A 14,200-nucleotide genomic window follows, 5' to 3' on the forward strand; every position below is an offset into this window, starting at 1 on the left:
CTTCACTCAACTATATGCTCAACGCTGATGACCCATAAAATCTCTCTTTTATAGTCATTAAATGATTATTGAATGAATTCAAATAAGAAGGTGGTGAAAGTAAAGGATCAGATGGATTTCCTATTAAGTTCTTCAACTAGACATGTGATGTCCTTCGGGAATGCGTCTAACGTGCCAATTAAAAGTCTTGATATCAAAATGAAACAGCCAAGCACGAAATAGAATTAACATAACTAAATACCATATTCCAAATCGCTATGGGAATAGAAGGGAACTACAAGCTTGCTAAAACCATCAACAAATATATTTACCATTTAAAGAGAATAAACAAAATTGGATAATACAATAGCTATTGAAATATCCTACATTGCATGTTATGTAGGTTATATACTTTTTATATACATGTGATTTTTTTTCCACCTATTGGCTTAAGATTTTAAGTCAAATATTCTAATACAATATCAGAATCGTTTTGCTCTAGTTTACATGTGTGCCCATTGTCAAATTCCACATGTTACATAATCTTTATACACGTGGTTTTCACTGTAAATTGGACTTTCTAACAATCTCCAAGATAATTTGGATCTAATATACTCTGAAAATTTATTGACTACTGAAGGTAGAATTTACAGTTTTTCACTGTATTCTCGTGTTCAAAAAACAGCTATACATATCCAAATTAATATTGAGAAAATATCGATTCCAATAGTTGCAAAGTAAAAATTGAGAATTTGAATTATAGGACGTGAATGCAAAAAAATTTTATTTAAAATTTCAATTCATACAACTTTGGGGAGAATTATTAGAACAACGAAAAAGACAAATAACTCAGAAATTTGTGAACTGGAGTACAAACGATGATCGCCCTTAACTGGAAATTCGAAATTTGAACCCGTTACTCAATCATTAATTAACATATAGATAGCCATAGAAAGTAAATTGCAAGGGCCTCAATTCTTCAAAATTACAAAGGTTATTCTTGTTCAACAAGCTCAAAATCTAATTCCATAAAAATAGGCATTCCAAAATGACACGTACCAAAAGTAAGAAAGAATTACTAACAGAATACAACCAAAATAAATAAAATAAAGAAAATAAAGAAAATAAAATATTGAACGGCACATTAATAGGTTGACGTGAAAATATATAAGAATTTAAAAGCAACACTTCAATGCTTATAAATAATTTTTTTCTTTATTTAAAAATAATTTAATATAGAGGAAAAAGGAAAAACTCAACTTCGTAAAATTCTTGCGTTTGTTTGGCAAATGAAGGGCGAGAACATATTTGCGAAAGTGAGAAAAAAAAATTTGAGGTGGGGGGGGAAGAGCAGGTGACTTGATTGACACGTGGCATTCTTACGTGGATGTTCGCAGGCTTCTCTCTTGATGTCCTGTGTTAATGCATTAGAAGATATATAAATATAAGGATGTATTAATGGCAAAACTGAGGAGAAAAGGAAGGGAAAAAAGGAAAGAGAAAGTAGTGGGAACTCCCATTTTATTGAAGGGAATATAGAAGATTGTGAAGAATTTCTAATGAAACGAACCATTAATCGGATGGAATAGAAGATTCCCATTGAATTGATGATCATTACAGAGTCCAACGAAGTTTTTAGGAGGACTCTCGTAATCGGAATACACGTTTGCAAACTCTGACTACTGTTTGGAAACGGAAAATGAATGACAATGCAGTTTCCTCTAACATATAGTAAAATACCTCAACACAGAACTTGACATATCTTCTGACTGTATATACCGCTATATAGTAAACGACCGCAATAAACATAGTAGTCTTGGAGGAGGGGAATATCAAGGCTGCTAAAACCACCACGACCATCGCGAGGTAAAGGACTCCGACGGACATAACAAGGCTCCCGAGCCAAGTAAGTCTGCTCACTGCTACGGTTATGGCTGCAAAAAAAGCCACTGACATGCCTGTGAGAGCCATTAACAATAATTGCCCTGCTGAGTGGTAAGCTAGTTCCGCAACGTAGAAATCTCTATTGAGACCCCAAAGGAGGACTACGACTGCAAGAATTGAGTTGTACATGGCCAACATGTTGGCAATTACGAAAGCTCGAAACATTCTATGGTGTAGCATGGTCGCCGTTCCCGGGTGCGGATCACCAGAAGCATTATATCCGCCGGGCAAGGTTAAGCCCGCAGTGAACGTGACAGAGGCCACAAGCGTGGCCACTAGCAATAAAGTATTGACCTGGTCCTTGATCCATTCGGCAGAAGATGATTTGCTCGCTTCAGAATCATAAGTATTGACTTGGTCCTTGATCCATTCGGCAGAAGATGATTTGCTCGCTTTAGAATCATAAGTATTGACCTGGTCCTTGATCCATTCGGCAGAAGATGATTTGCTCACTTCAGAATCTTGTTCTCCTGGCAACAGAACGTCTCGACCTCCGCTTCGCGGCACACCAGCGACAATCAAAATTGCACGTCCAACTAACTGAAAATGTCAAATCAGAGAATTAGTCATCATTCCGAGCACATTAGATTCAGTTAAGAGTAAACATAGCCTGCAACCAAAATTACACTACCGCTGGATTTTCCGTCGACAAGCGTCTGGATTCCATGGCCCCATCCAGGGCGGTCAACCCTTTATTGTTCCGAAGCGACAAGTCCATTCTTTTGTCCTTCGTCAATAAGCGCATAACTTCGCAATGGTTGTGCATCGATGCCAAATGGAGGGGTGTGTTTCCATCGTCATCTTTCGCATTCACCAGCTTCTCGATGATATCGGGCTGCTTGTATCTCCCGAGTAAAATATAGACCACGATGTCGTTCCCGGCCTTGGCTGCAACATGAAGAATATTCTGACCCTTTCTGTTTTTGAGCTCTGCCGGGTCAGGCCACTTGTCATTTAATAGAAACATGAATATTGGCCCCAAGCGTTAGCAACCGCTGTGAATCGGGTAGGAGCCGCTTTTGTCCGTTTGAAGGGCAAGATAAGGGCATTTCTCCAGCAGGAGCTCCGTTGCCATAAGATCTCCAACCGATACTGCAGCGTGCAGCGGTGTCCCCCCGTTTTCATCGCGCAAGCGGATTAACTTCGGAAGCTGATCTATAATTTTTACCAATATATCTGACATTATAGGTCATCGCACTTTTTAGGTTGGGTGCAATTAACTCATTAAATAATAATTTCTGTTAGATCCTGCAGAGTTATATGCTTTTTGACCAAATGCCATTATCAAGCTTTTCTCCAATTTGGACGAACATGAACTTTGAAAAAGAGCAAAAAGCAGTGCAGTTTACTTACGTATATGCATTTATGGAGTAGAACTACACGTAAAAGTATCGATTACCTGTTCGCTGCTTCATGATTGTGGCCAAAACTGGTGATTTGCCCTGTATCTTGACTGCGTAAGCTTCATCTCGAGCATATTCTTCCAAGAGAAGCTGAAGAATCTCCTAGCCCACCCTTCTCTAGGCTCACACTTTTCGATTGCCAGATACAATGGGGATTTACTATCCTTGTTCTTCCAATATATATTTTTCGAGTCTTTTCCCAAACGAATTAGCTTTTTTGTTGCGTTGAGCCTTTTATCTTGAACTGCAACATGGAGCGGAGTATCCTCTGAGGAGTTTCTCTGGGTCACGGTGCTAGGAAAATGAATGAGAATGAGCTCCATGACATCATTGCTCCCAGAGCTTGCTGCTACATGAAGCAATGAATTCCCTGAGGGAGTGACTTGGTCGAAGATTAGCGACAAAACTACCTTCCTCGACTCAACCGCCTTTTCTAATGCATCGATGAATTTCTCGACATCTCCTTTTTCGTGGCTTTATATAGGTCACAATCCATAATTTTATCATCATCTCCGAGCGCTTGTTGGGTATTTCGAGCCGAGCAGTATCTCACCTTCAAAGCTTCAAGCCTTTTGTTTTGCATCGCCCTCGTTTCATTATCATCCATGCTTATAGTGTGGGCCATTTCGGACTGCGGGAGTCTTTCTTGATCTCTTCCCCCCTTATGTAGTAAGAATGCAAGAGGAGAGAGAGCACTCTAACTTATGTAAAGGGTCGAGTCTTTACATCAACCGAACACCCGATACGACTCACCTCGGCCGATGTCATTGATTAATGATCCACAATCAATTAGTGATCGGCCCGAGAAGTTGTTGCGGAGTCCTAGTAAAATAGACTATGTTAACCACTGTGTCCAAAATTAGTGAGACCCATTCAATTTTATTTCTACACCATGATTAATTTTGTTCATTCCATCATTAATAAAATAAGTCTACTCACTAGTCTTTTGATCAATCCAAAGAATGTCATAGGCTCACCTCGAATTATGTCGAGACAACTGTAGAAAGGAACTTTCACCTTAAATTAGTGATCAACAAATTGAGAAAAAATGATCTGAACTAGGAATAATAATAAAACCCAGAAAAATTAAGGAATTTATTTCAAATCAATACTCCTCATCCTCAGTGATCTCACAAACAATGGGGTCGATGTTTCTTACATATGGCGAAATTCACGTGAATCACATTGAACAAATCGATTGGTCAGTCTCAACTCTCAACCAACTTAATTCTGTCCCATCTTCCCAAAATATCTTTTTCTTCCTTCAGTCTTGCCGGAGTTAAGAGTATGGTATTTTTGCTCTACAAACTTTTGCCATTCTAATAAATTCACAATTAAATGTTTTTAAATTTACATGACAGCTCTCATTTTGAAGCAATATTCTTGATAAAAATCAAAACGAGAAAAATTCACCAAAAAAAAAAAAGAAAAGAAATCTTGATTTAAGTGATATCAAAATTCGCATGATAAAATGTAGTATTTAATTAGATAATCCATTAAAATCTTGTATTTCCTTTATAGTCACTTTCATGTTTATTTTCTATTGCATTGGAGTAGATTTATCGATAAAATGTGATTTTTCATTGGAATATAGTGAGGGACTCCTCCCTCAAGAAAAAAAAAAGCATTGAAGTATGGCATATAATATACTTCAAAATACATAGTGATAGAGAGATTGGAAAAAGATATCTCAGCTAATTAAAATAGCTTAGGCCTTTGTTTGGTCTTAATACAAGTAAAGTAAACCCCTCAATATCTCAGATTCCGTTAATTTTGGTTCGCGAAGTCGCATTTGATAGGATAACAAAGGGGAAAAAGGAATTTTCGCTTGATTGACATTTATATATCTGAGAAAATGAAAAAAAAAAATTACACTTGACATTGTGTCGAAAGTAAACCTGCTCTCTCTAGGATGCTTATCTGGCCTGATCTTTTTCGTCATGAACAAATTACTATAAGACAGAAGCAATTGGGGAAAAAAAAGTGGTCAGAGTGACTCATTTAAGTACTCCTTTTTATTTTACAAAGTTTTATTAGATATGCATTTCTAGGAAAGAATGGAAAAATATAAATTTATGGAATAATATTACCTGGTTTTCCATATTCATCTTCCAGGGCTTCAATGAATTTGTCGGCGTCACCTTTTTGTGCGTCGATATGTATGCAACGTAAGATCCATGCTCTTATCTTCTGTGCGTTCAGATCGTGGTTGGCTTGGATTCGGCCTAAGAGATCATGCTTCTAATCTCTCAAACTAGACTGCATTATCTGTCACGGTATTTTTACATCCATATATAAGCCTCTGCCCGGGATAGCTCTCACTTGAAGCAAATCACTTTATCAGCGGCACGTATTCTCCCCCACACAGAGAGAGATTTTCTCTGTATGTTAGTGTCTTAAAGTTCACAGTGGAGACTGTGTGAACTTTTTCCTTGATTTTAAATTGTTCAGTATAGAAAGAGATTCCAGCAAAACAATTGCTTGAGGTTTAGAAAAAGAATAAAAGTACTGTGATTAAGTGGTGTTTGCACGTCAATGTCGATACTTCACGTAGATATGTGCTAATCAATGTGAAGACATTGACGAGTAGCAAGATCTCTCTTTTACCGTTATTATATGATGGGTTGATGAATTCAAATACGAACGAAATAAAATTAAAAATTAGATGGATTTCCTACTAAATTGACATGCAATGTCCATGGTCTGGACAATGCGTGTCATCCATCCAATCATCGGCCCTGTCGGAGGAGTGAAGGTGGGGTTATCTAGTCATAATTTACCTGTGACTTTTTACTTAATATTTATGTTTTGAAAAATATATTTATATTTTATGTGATTTTACACGTCTAAATTTGAATCTTTTATTGAAAGATATAAGAATTTCGCATTAAATAGAAGTTAGAGTGTGAGTGCTGTATAAATTTGCCAAAGGAAATCAACAACTAAAAGTACACCGCATCGCCAAATATGAGTAACAGCTAAATGAAACTTATTTTGTTACTTAACATAGACCAGAGATGATCAATAGATATGAGAGCTCCATACCGATTTCTACTGAATGACTGTTTCTATGTCATGTTTTGTTTTTCCTTTTGGCCCGAGAATGGCCACTTTCCTTCAATGATCAATCTTCTCTCTCTCGTGTATGCGAGTTTCTCCCTACCAACTGGTAGCAATGTCTAATACAGAAACCCTAGCCATTGGCTAAATCTCATCTCGTTCTAGTTTTCGATCCTATTACAAATCGCTTTTCTAACATCAAAATCCAGAGAAAAAAAAAAAAAAACCCAAAAAAGTTTCCCTCGATTTGAGTCGGTAGAATGCGGTGGCCCTCTTCGGAAAGAGCAATGGAGATGGTTCGGTGAAAACCCATGGAGATGTTCGGTGACAATCCTCCGACCAGGGGAAGTGCACGGGATTCGGTGTGTTGATCCAAGGTTGGATTTCTCCCTCCTTCTCCTTATGTTGATGAAGTGTAGGGGTTCAACGCAGTATCGACAGTGAGAATGCGAATCTGTTGATGAGGAGAAAATGCTCTTGGTTTGCCCTTCTGGAAGGAATTCAAGGTAGAAGTTCTGTGAAAAACCTCTGAATTACAATAGGGATCCAGCTTGTACGAAAGGAATGACTGAAAATAGTGTTGAGGTTTCTGTCAAAAAGATGTTTGAAAAAATGCCCACGAGAATGCGCAGCCAGATACAGAAGTAATCGCCTGATCCTTAAGATCCTTAATCTAGTCAGAAAACATGGACAGTAAAGAGGAAAATGAGCTACGTGTAGCAGCATTATGCAAACGATTGGGACATCTATGGGATGAGGAAGACGTCGTTGAAGTAAATCCGCACGTATCATTACAAAAAAGAGATGAATGTAATAGAACAATATTGGGTAAACTCTACTCTAAACCCAATGTCAATTTTCAAGCTTTCTTCACAACTATAAAGAAAGCTTGGAAAACAAAAGCAGTAGAATGTGCGCAAAAAGGAACGGGTCTCTTTACCTTTGTGTTCCGGTCAGAGGTAGAAAAGGATAGAATACTCAAATCTTCACCTTGGTCTTACTCCAGCAATTTGCTAGTGCTGAAACAATGTGATCCTGAAATTCCAGAACATTGTTATGATTTTTCTAAAGCAGCTTTCTGGGTTAGAATTGGAGGTATTCCCCCTGGTTGGAGGGTGGAAACTGTTTACCATGATCTGGGAAGAAAGTTAGGCCAGGTTCAGGAAATTCAGCTCGAAACCATGGGACACCTGCAGCAAAGAGGAGGTAGAGTGAGAGTGGAGGTAGACTTAACAAATCCTCTGAAAGCAGGAACCATTTTGGATATTGGCAAAAAATGGATGTGGGTAGAATTCAAATACGAGAGATTACCCCATTATTGCTACTCATGTGAAAGGATAGGCCACTATGCACAAGATTGTTCAGAATTTCCTTACGCAGAATCCCCATGGGCAGTCAACAAAATCGGTTCCTATGGACCATGGTTGAAAGCAGAAGTCAGTGATCACAGTCCTTATTAGGAGACTTTTTATGGAAATCTCGAAGAAGACATTATTGTAGAGGAAACCATACCGGTAGCAACGTCTCCAAGCAGAGAACAAGCTCTAATCATAAGAGAGAAAGGGCCAGAAATGTGTCTGGAAGCCTGCAGCAAAAAAAGACCTGAAAGTTCTGTCGAGCCGGAGAGAATGGAACCCCCTGTCACAAATCAGAAGGTCAATAAAGATTATGGAAAACAGATTATATGCTCAGATACTCTCACACAGAATCCTCTTAAAATTGGAAAGAGTAGCAAGAAGAACATGAAGGTGCAGAAAGCTAAGAAGCAGAGATGCTTACCTGAACCAACTCCTATCCTCATTGATGATTCAGGCATGACAGAGACGCCAGTGAAGTTTCTAAATGATAGAACAGACTGGGCTTTGGTGGCTAGCCCTAATAAGCCACGAAAGACGATATGAAAATCATTAGCTGGAATTGTCAGGGGCTGGGCAACCCCCTGACAATTCAAGAGCTCAGAGCATTAATTGCTCTTGAAAGGCCCAGTATAGTCTTCCTCATGGAGACAAAAAACAAAGCAACAATGGTGGACGGTATATGCAAGAAAATCCAGTTTCAGCACTTATTTCTAGAAAATCCAACGGGTATAGCAGGGGGATTGGCGCTAATGTGGAATGAGGAAGTAGCAGTGCAAGTGCAAAGCAGTTCTAAACACTACATAGATGTCAGATGCACTGATTCTACCAGAAAATTAGCCATGCAGATTACCTTTATTCATGCATCCACAAATTTTGGGGAGAGGCTACAATTATGGCAGCAATTGAAGACATTGAAGCCACACAGCTCCAGTCCATGGATATGCATGGGGGATTTTAACGAAATTCTATACGTATGGGAAAAGGTTGGGAAAAGGGAAGCAAATACTCAAAGAATAGCAGCTTTCAGAAATATGCTTAATGAGTTATCTCTTATGGATATGGAAAGCCATGGTTGTGCATTTACATGGGCAAATAACAGAGAAGGGGAGGATCTTGTTAAAAAACGTCTAGATAGAGTGTTATGTACCTTGGAATGGCGAGTACTATACCACGATGCAGAAATTCATGCACTCCCAACAATTGGCTCGGACCACAGTCCTCTGGTTCTAAGCCTACACCCTGCACAAAAGAAGAGAAGAAGAGAATTTAGAATGGAGGCCTTCTGGTTGGAGAATGAAGAATATCATGAAGTGATTCGTGACGCATGGACCACATTATCAGCCCCTACACAGTCCACTTTTTCAGCCAAACTCCAGGTGACAGCCAAAAAACTGATGCAATGGAGTCAAAAACAGTTTGCACATGCACCTAGAAGGATAAAAGAGTTAACACAAGCCCTAACAGCAATCACCAATCAGCCACAACAGCATTCTAGCAGACAGGAAATGAAAAGTATTATTCATCAGATTGACACTCTAAGAAAACAGGAAGAGCAATACTGGGGAATACGCTCGAGAATTAAATGGTTACAGTGGGGAGACAAAAATACAAGCTTCTTTCACGCAACAACAGTGCAAAGGAGGCGTAGAAATCATATCACAATGCTGCAAGTGGAAGATGGCAGATGGTGTCGGGATCCAGGAGAAATCAGATATCACATATATGACTATTACCGCCAATTATATAAAACAGTAGGGGAACGAAACTATCAGCCAGTTTTAAGCCAATGCAAATCTCCTATTGATGATCACATAAATGCATCCCCGGTGGCTAATCCAACGATGGAGGAAATTAAAACGGCAGTTTATCAGTTGGGAGCAATGAAAGCGCCAGGACCCGATGGTTTCAATGGCCTGTTCTATCAAAACAGTTGGGAAATTCTTCAGACTGACCTATTCCAAATGGTGCAGACTTTCTTCAACTCAAGAGTCTTGGATCCTCACCTAAATCAAACCCATATTGTCTTGATTCCCAAAGTAAAAATCCTGAGACAATTAGTCAGTATAGACCCATCAGTCTTTGCAACTTCAGTTATAAAATTATCTCAAAACTACTTGCAAATAGATTGAAGCAGTGGCTACCAGAGATAATCGCACCTGAAGGCGCCTTCGTCAAGGGCGACGGTCTGAGGATAACATCCTGATAGTGCGAAGTACTACACCCCGCGATCACAAAACGACAGAAAAACATCAAGCGATACTCAAACTAGATATGCAAAAGCATATGATCGAATTGAATGGGATTTTGTTCGGGATTGCATGCTGAAAATGGGCTTTTTTGACAAATGGGTGACTCTAATAATGCAATGCATCACTACTGTAACTTTCAGTGTAAGGCTCAATGGAGAACCTACCTCGTTTTTCAGTCCATCTAGAGGCCTAAGGCAAGGAGATCCCCTGTCGCCTTATTTGTTCATCCTAATCACAAATGTATTAACATGGTTAATGACAAAAGCAGTTGAGGAAGGCAGCATTCAAGGCATACAGCTTAACAGGTATTGCCCAAAGCTCTCTCACCTTATGTTCGCAGATGATGTTATTTTCTTCTTGGATGGCACCTTAAGGGAATGTCAGAATTTGTCATTAACAATCAATCAGTACTGCTACGCAACGGGGCAAGCGGTAAACCTAAATAAGTCAGGTGTTTCGTTTAGTAAGAATTGTCCCTTACCACTGAAAAGAAACTTGGCTCACGAGCTGAGAGTGCCTGTGGTTGACAAGACTGGAAAATATTTAGGTATCCCTACAGAGTGGGGACAATCTAAGAAAGAATTATTCGCTTGGATATTAACCCGAGTAAACTCCAAGTTGGAGGGCTGGAAGGAGAAATTACTCACCAAAGCAGGTAAGGAAGTCCTGATCAAGAGCGTGGTGTAGGCTATACCGACATACGCCATGTCGATCTTCAAAGTGCCAGTCTCCATCTGCAGAGCAATTGAAAGGCGAATAGCTTCTTTCTGGTGGCAAAAAGGAGATACAAAACAGGGCATCCATTGGAAGAATTGGGCTGCTATGAAGAACAGAAAGGACGAAGGAGGGATGGGATTCAAAGACTTAATTACCTTCAATAGTGCGATGCTGGGGAAACAAGTATGGCGGCTGCACACATCCCAGGACGCACTATGGACTAAAGTCCTGAAGAGTATATACTTCCCCCATGGAGACATCTGGAATGCACAGCAGGGCCGGCGACCATCTTGGGGCTGGAAAAGTATGTTGGTGGGCCGAGATTCTATCAAACCAGATATCAAATGGTTAGTCGGGGACGGCAAATCAATTAACATCAGAGAGGATAAATGGTTAACACAGGACTTAAATGGGCAACCAGCACATCAATCAGAACCAGTCAAGGTGGAAGGATTGATAAACGAAGACTCTCGAACATGGAAACACGCTCTTATTCATCAGTATTTTGAGGAGAAAATAGCGAACGAGATCCTCGCTATTCCCTTGAGTTCAGATTCAAAACCGGACAGTAGAATTTGGACAGGTAACAGTAAAGGGGAATATACGGTCAAAAGTGGCTATAACAGAACACAGGCAATGCAAACCAAACAAAATTTACATAAAGCATCCTGTTCTTACCAGCCCCCACGATCTTTATGGACACAGATATGGAGCCTTTCCGTTCCGCTGAAACTTCGGACCTTCCTGTGGAGTATTTGTCAAAACGCCGTCCCTACCAGCGAAAACCTCTACAATAAAAAGATCCGTCCAGACCCTCTCTGTCAGCTGTGTCGTACAGAAATTGAAACTACCGAGCATATATTCCTATTCTGTAGATGGACTAAAGAGATCTGGAGAGATAATAAACTACAGGGAACGAACGTGACGAAACAAATCCGGCGAATCGATCAATGGCTCCTATCAGCATTCGAGTCAAGAAGAGAATTACCTGAGAGAGAGGTCATCGCATGGGTGCTATGGCAGATCTGGAAAGCGCGCAACGCACGGATCTTCCGAGACAAAACTCCAACCCCATAGGATGTAATCGACCTCGCACATACCCAAAATCAAGCCTTCAGCAGAGGAACGAAAACAAAAAACCCAAACCAAACCAAAAATTGGCTCTTACCAGAGGTATGGAAACCACCAGAAACCAGTGAGGTGAAAGTGAACGTGGATGCCTCATGGGTACCAGGAGAATTTCTATGTTCGGTGGCCGGCATCGCCAGAAATAGAGATGGATTAGTGGTCGCCGGTTTTGCTGCGGAAGCTAGGGTTTCGTCCGCGAAACAAGCAGAAGCAGAAGCTCTATTACACGGCCTTCGCTTTATCTCCAACTGGCCGACCAATCACGTGCAAGCGCTTCAAAGTCAAGTACTTCGCTTCGTCTGTGAAAGCGATATCTCAGCGGTGGTGGACTATGTGTTGGGCCGGGCCGAGATACCATGGAATTTGAGCAGCATAATCCAAAGTTGCCAACAGGAGCTCCGTATGGGCCGCCTAGTATCAGTAAAGCATTGCCCTCGGGAGGTAAATCAAGCTGCTGATTGGCTGGTACGCGCACACCGTCTTAAACAACTTCCTCCAAATTGGGTGAATAGACCCCCTCTATCCCTTTGGAATATTTTAGTTTCCGAATGTAACGCATCGTCGTTTTCCAAGACTTCGTAAGCTAATACATCAGTAGCTATTTCGAACAAAAAAAAAAAAATCTCACCTGATCATTGCGCCACTTTCTGTCCTTTCTCGTCCTCCTCCGCTCGTTATTTTCCAAACCATATCGGGACAAGGAGTCCACCAGTATGCAGCTAGGTGCCTTCAAGTGGAGATTTTGACCAGAATTTCGTAAACATTTTACCATTCTTAGAAGCGATTTGATACTTTGAACTAACATTGACATGAGGAAAAATAATTTCGAGCAAATCTTCTGAATTTTATCATAGACCTGCCTTTTACTAACTCTATTGAATAAAGTATGAAGAATCGAGACTTGCTTGGATATTTGTTTCAAGAGGCATACTTGTTGACACTCAAATTTTGACCACTCCATTCAGTTATTTATCGCAAAATAAAATTATGAATCAATATGACCCTAAACAAAAATATCATTTACATGGTTTGCATTCACATTTCATTTAGGTCATCTATTGCACATGCCAATCACATGGCCTCCATATGATGCCACCATAGTAATTATCATTTGCTAGCTTTTTCTTTATATTAATCTGTCTTAAGAGTATATCAGATGAATTTAATATTTAGAGAAGTTGAGACAGGTTCCCCTTAGAAGTGTTATAGTTCTCTCTTTTTAGGTAGAACCGGCATCTCCTTATTATTAATTTATTTACTTTTTTTTTTTAATTGAGATCCACATTTTATTTTCTTTATTTCTTGGATCCCATGATAGAGTATAGATTATGGACTTTGATAGAGCCTAACACTATACGAAAACAACTTGACTCGCAATCACATGGCAAGCTTTAAAAAAGGTTGTTTAAGATGATGCCATTCGATTTAGTTCTCAACTTATATATCACTTTACAAGTTTTCTCTTATTCAACATGGGACTTCAAATGTTACAAGATACCTTACTTAAAGCACTTATAGCATGTTTGGTATGAAGGAATCTAATGTGGGCAAAGTCTCATATCGGGCAATGGATTAGATATTCTAGTGTTTATAATTGATTGGATTCCCTCTCCTAAGGAGCTGGCTTTTCAGGATGAATTCTTTCACCCATTGGAACTCACCAGAATCAAACAAGAATGGAATGCCCATTCAAGGTTTAGTTCCAATTCCTAAGTTTGGAGAAAGATTAGAAGAAGGAATGCCAATATAGGAAACTTAGAAAAAGTTCATATTTAGTATTCAATGACTAATTTATTAATTAAAATAAGTTAGTTATTAATAGAAATTATGAATATTAAATTAATCATTATTATAAATATTGCATTAAATAGTAAAAGTTTTGAATTACTATACTTATATTATTTGTGCATATTAGTGGCTATTTCTTTATATTAATCTACCTTAAAGGTATATCAAGATGAATTTGATATTTAGAATAGTTGAGACAAGTTCCTCTTAGAAGTATTATAGTTCTCTCTTTTTAGGTAGACCCGGCATATCTTTATTGTTGACACCTAAATTTTGATTACATTTTTAATTAGGCCTTAGTTTCTTGATTTATGTTTTTTTCTCTTTTTTGGATAAAAAAATAAATAAGAAAAACAACAAAAAATAAATAAAAACAAAAAGAAAACAGAAGCAGCAGCCACTGGGGCTAGGCCTACGAGCCCAGCCCCTTTTTTTTTTCGCTCGGGCCCCAGGGGCCCGGTCCACGCAACCCAGCCCCCTTTCCCCCTCTTTTCCTTCCGAGAAAATATTCAGTGGTTCCAAACGCCACCTCAATTGCTGACGTGGTGCGCTTTTTATTTATATCCAATAATAA

The 14,200-nt window shown here is 39.3% G+C and overlaps 1 protein-coding gene across 1 annotated transcript; it reads right to left on the reverse strand.

Moving 5' to 3' along the window:
• Positions 1-1,614: 1,614 nt before the first annotated feature.
• On the reverse strand, positions 1,615-3,951 carry LOC120289736 (protein ACCELERATED CELL DEATH 6-like). The gene is made up of 3 exons (XM_039305071.1): positions 3,880-3,951; positions 2,555-2,869; positions 1,615-2,463 (listed from the first exon to the last, which is right to left on the reverse strand). Exons 1-3 carry the CDS (start codon positions 3,949-3,951, stop codon positions 1,615-1,617), a joined length of 1,236 nt encoding a protein of 411 aa, XP_039161005.1.
• Positions 3,952-14,200: the final 10,249 nt, after the last annotated feature.

The sequence above is a fragment of the Eucalyptus grandis genome, chromosome 11 (assembly GCF_016545825.1).
Source record: "Eucalyptus grandis isolate ANBG69807.140 chromosome 11, ASM1654582v1, whole genome shotgun sequence".
Classification (NCBI taxonomy): Eukaryota; Viridiplantae; Streptophyta; class Magnoliopsida; order Myrtales; family Myrtaceae; genus Eucalyptus; species Eucalyptus grandis.

Bases quoted from the DNA above. Each gene is read 5' to 3' on its own strand.
- LOC120289736 (XM_039305071.1), bottom strand. From the start codon at position 3,951: ATGGCCCACACTATAAGCATGGATGATAATGAAACGAGGGCGATGCAA. The intron at 2,870-3,879 runs GTGAGATACTGC...TTAAATGACAAG, and splicing joins AAAGGCTTGAAGCTTTGAAG to TGGCCTGACCCGGCAGAGCT. The intron at 2,464-2,554 runs GTAGTGTAATTT...TGACATTTTCAG, and splicing joins TGTCGACGGAAAATCCAGCG to TTAGTTGGACGTGCAATTTT.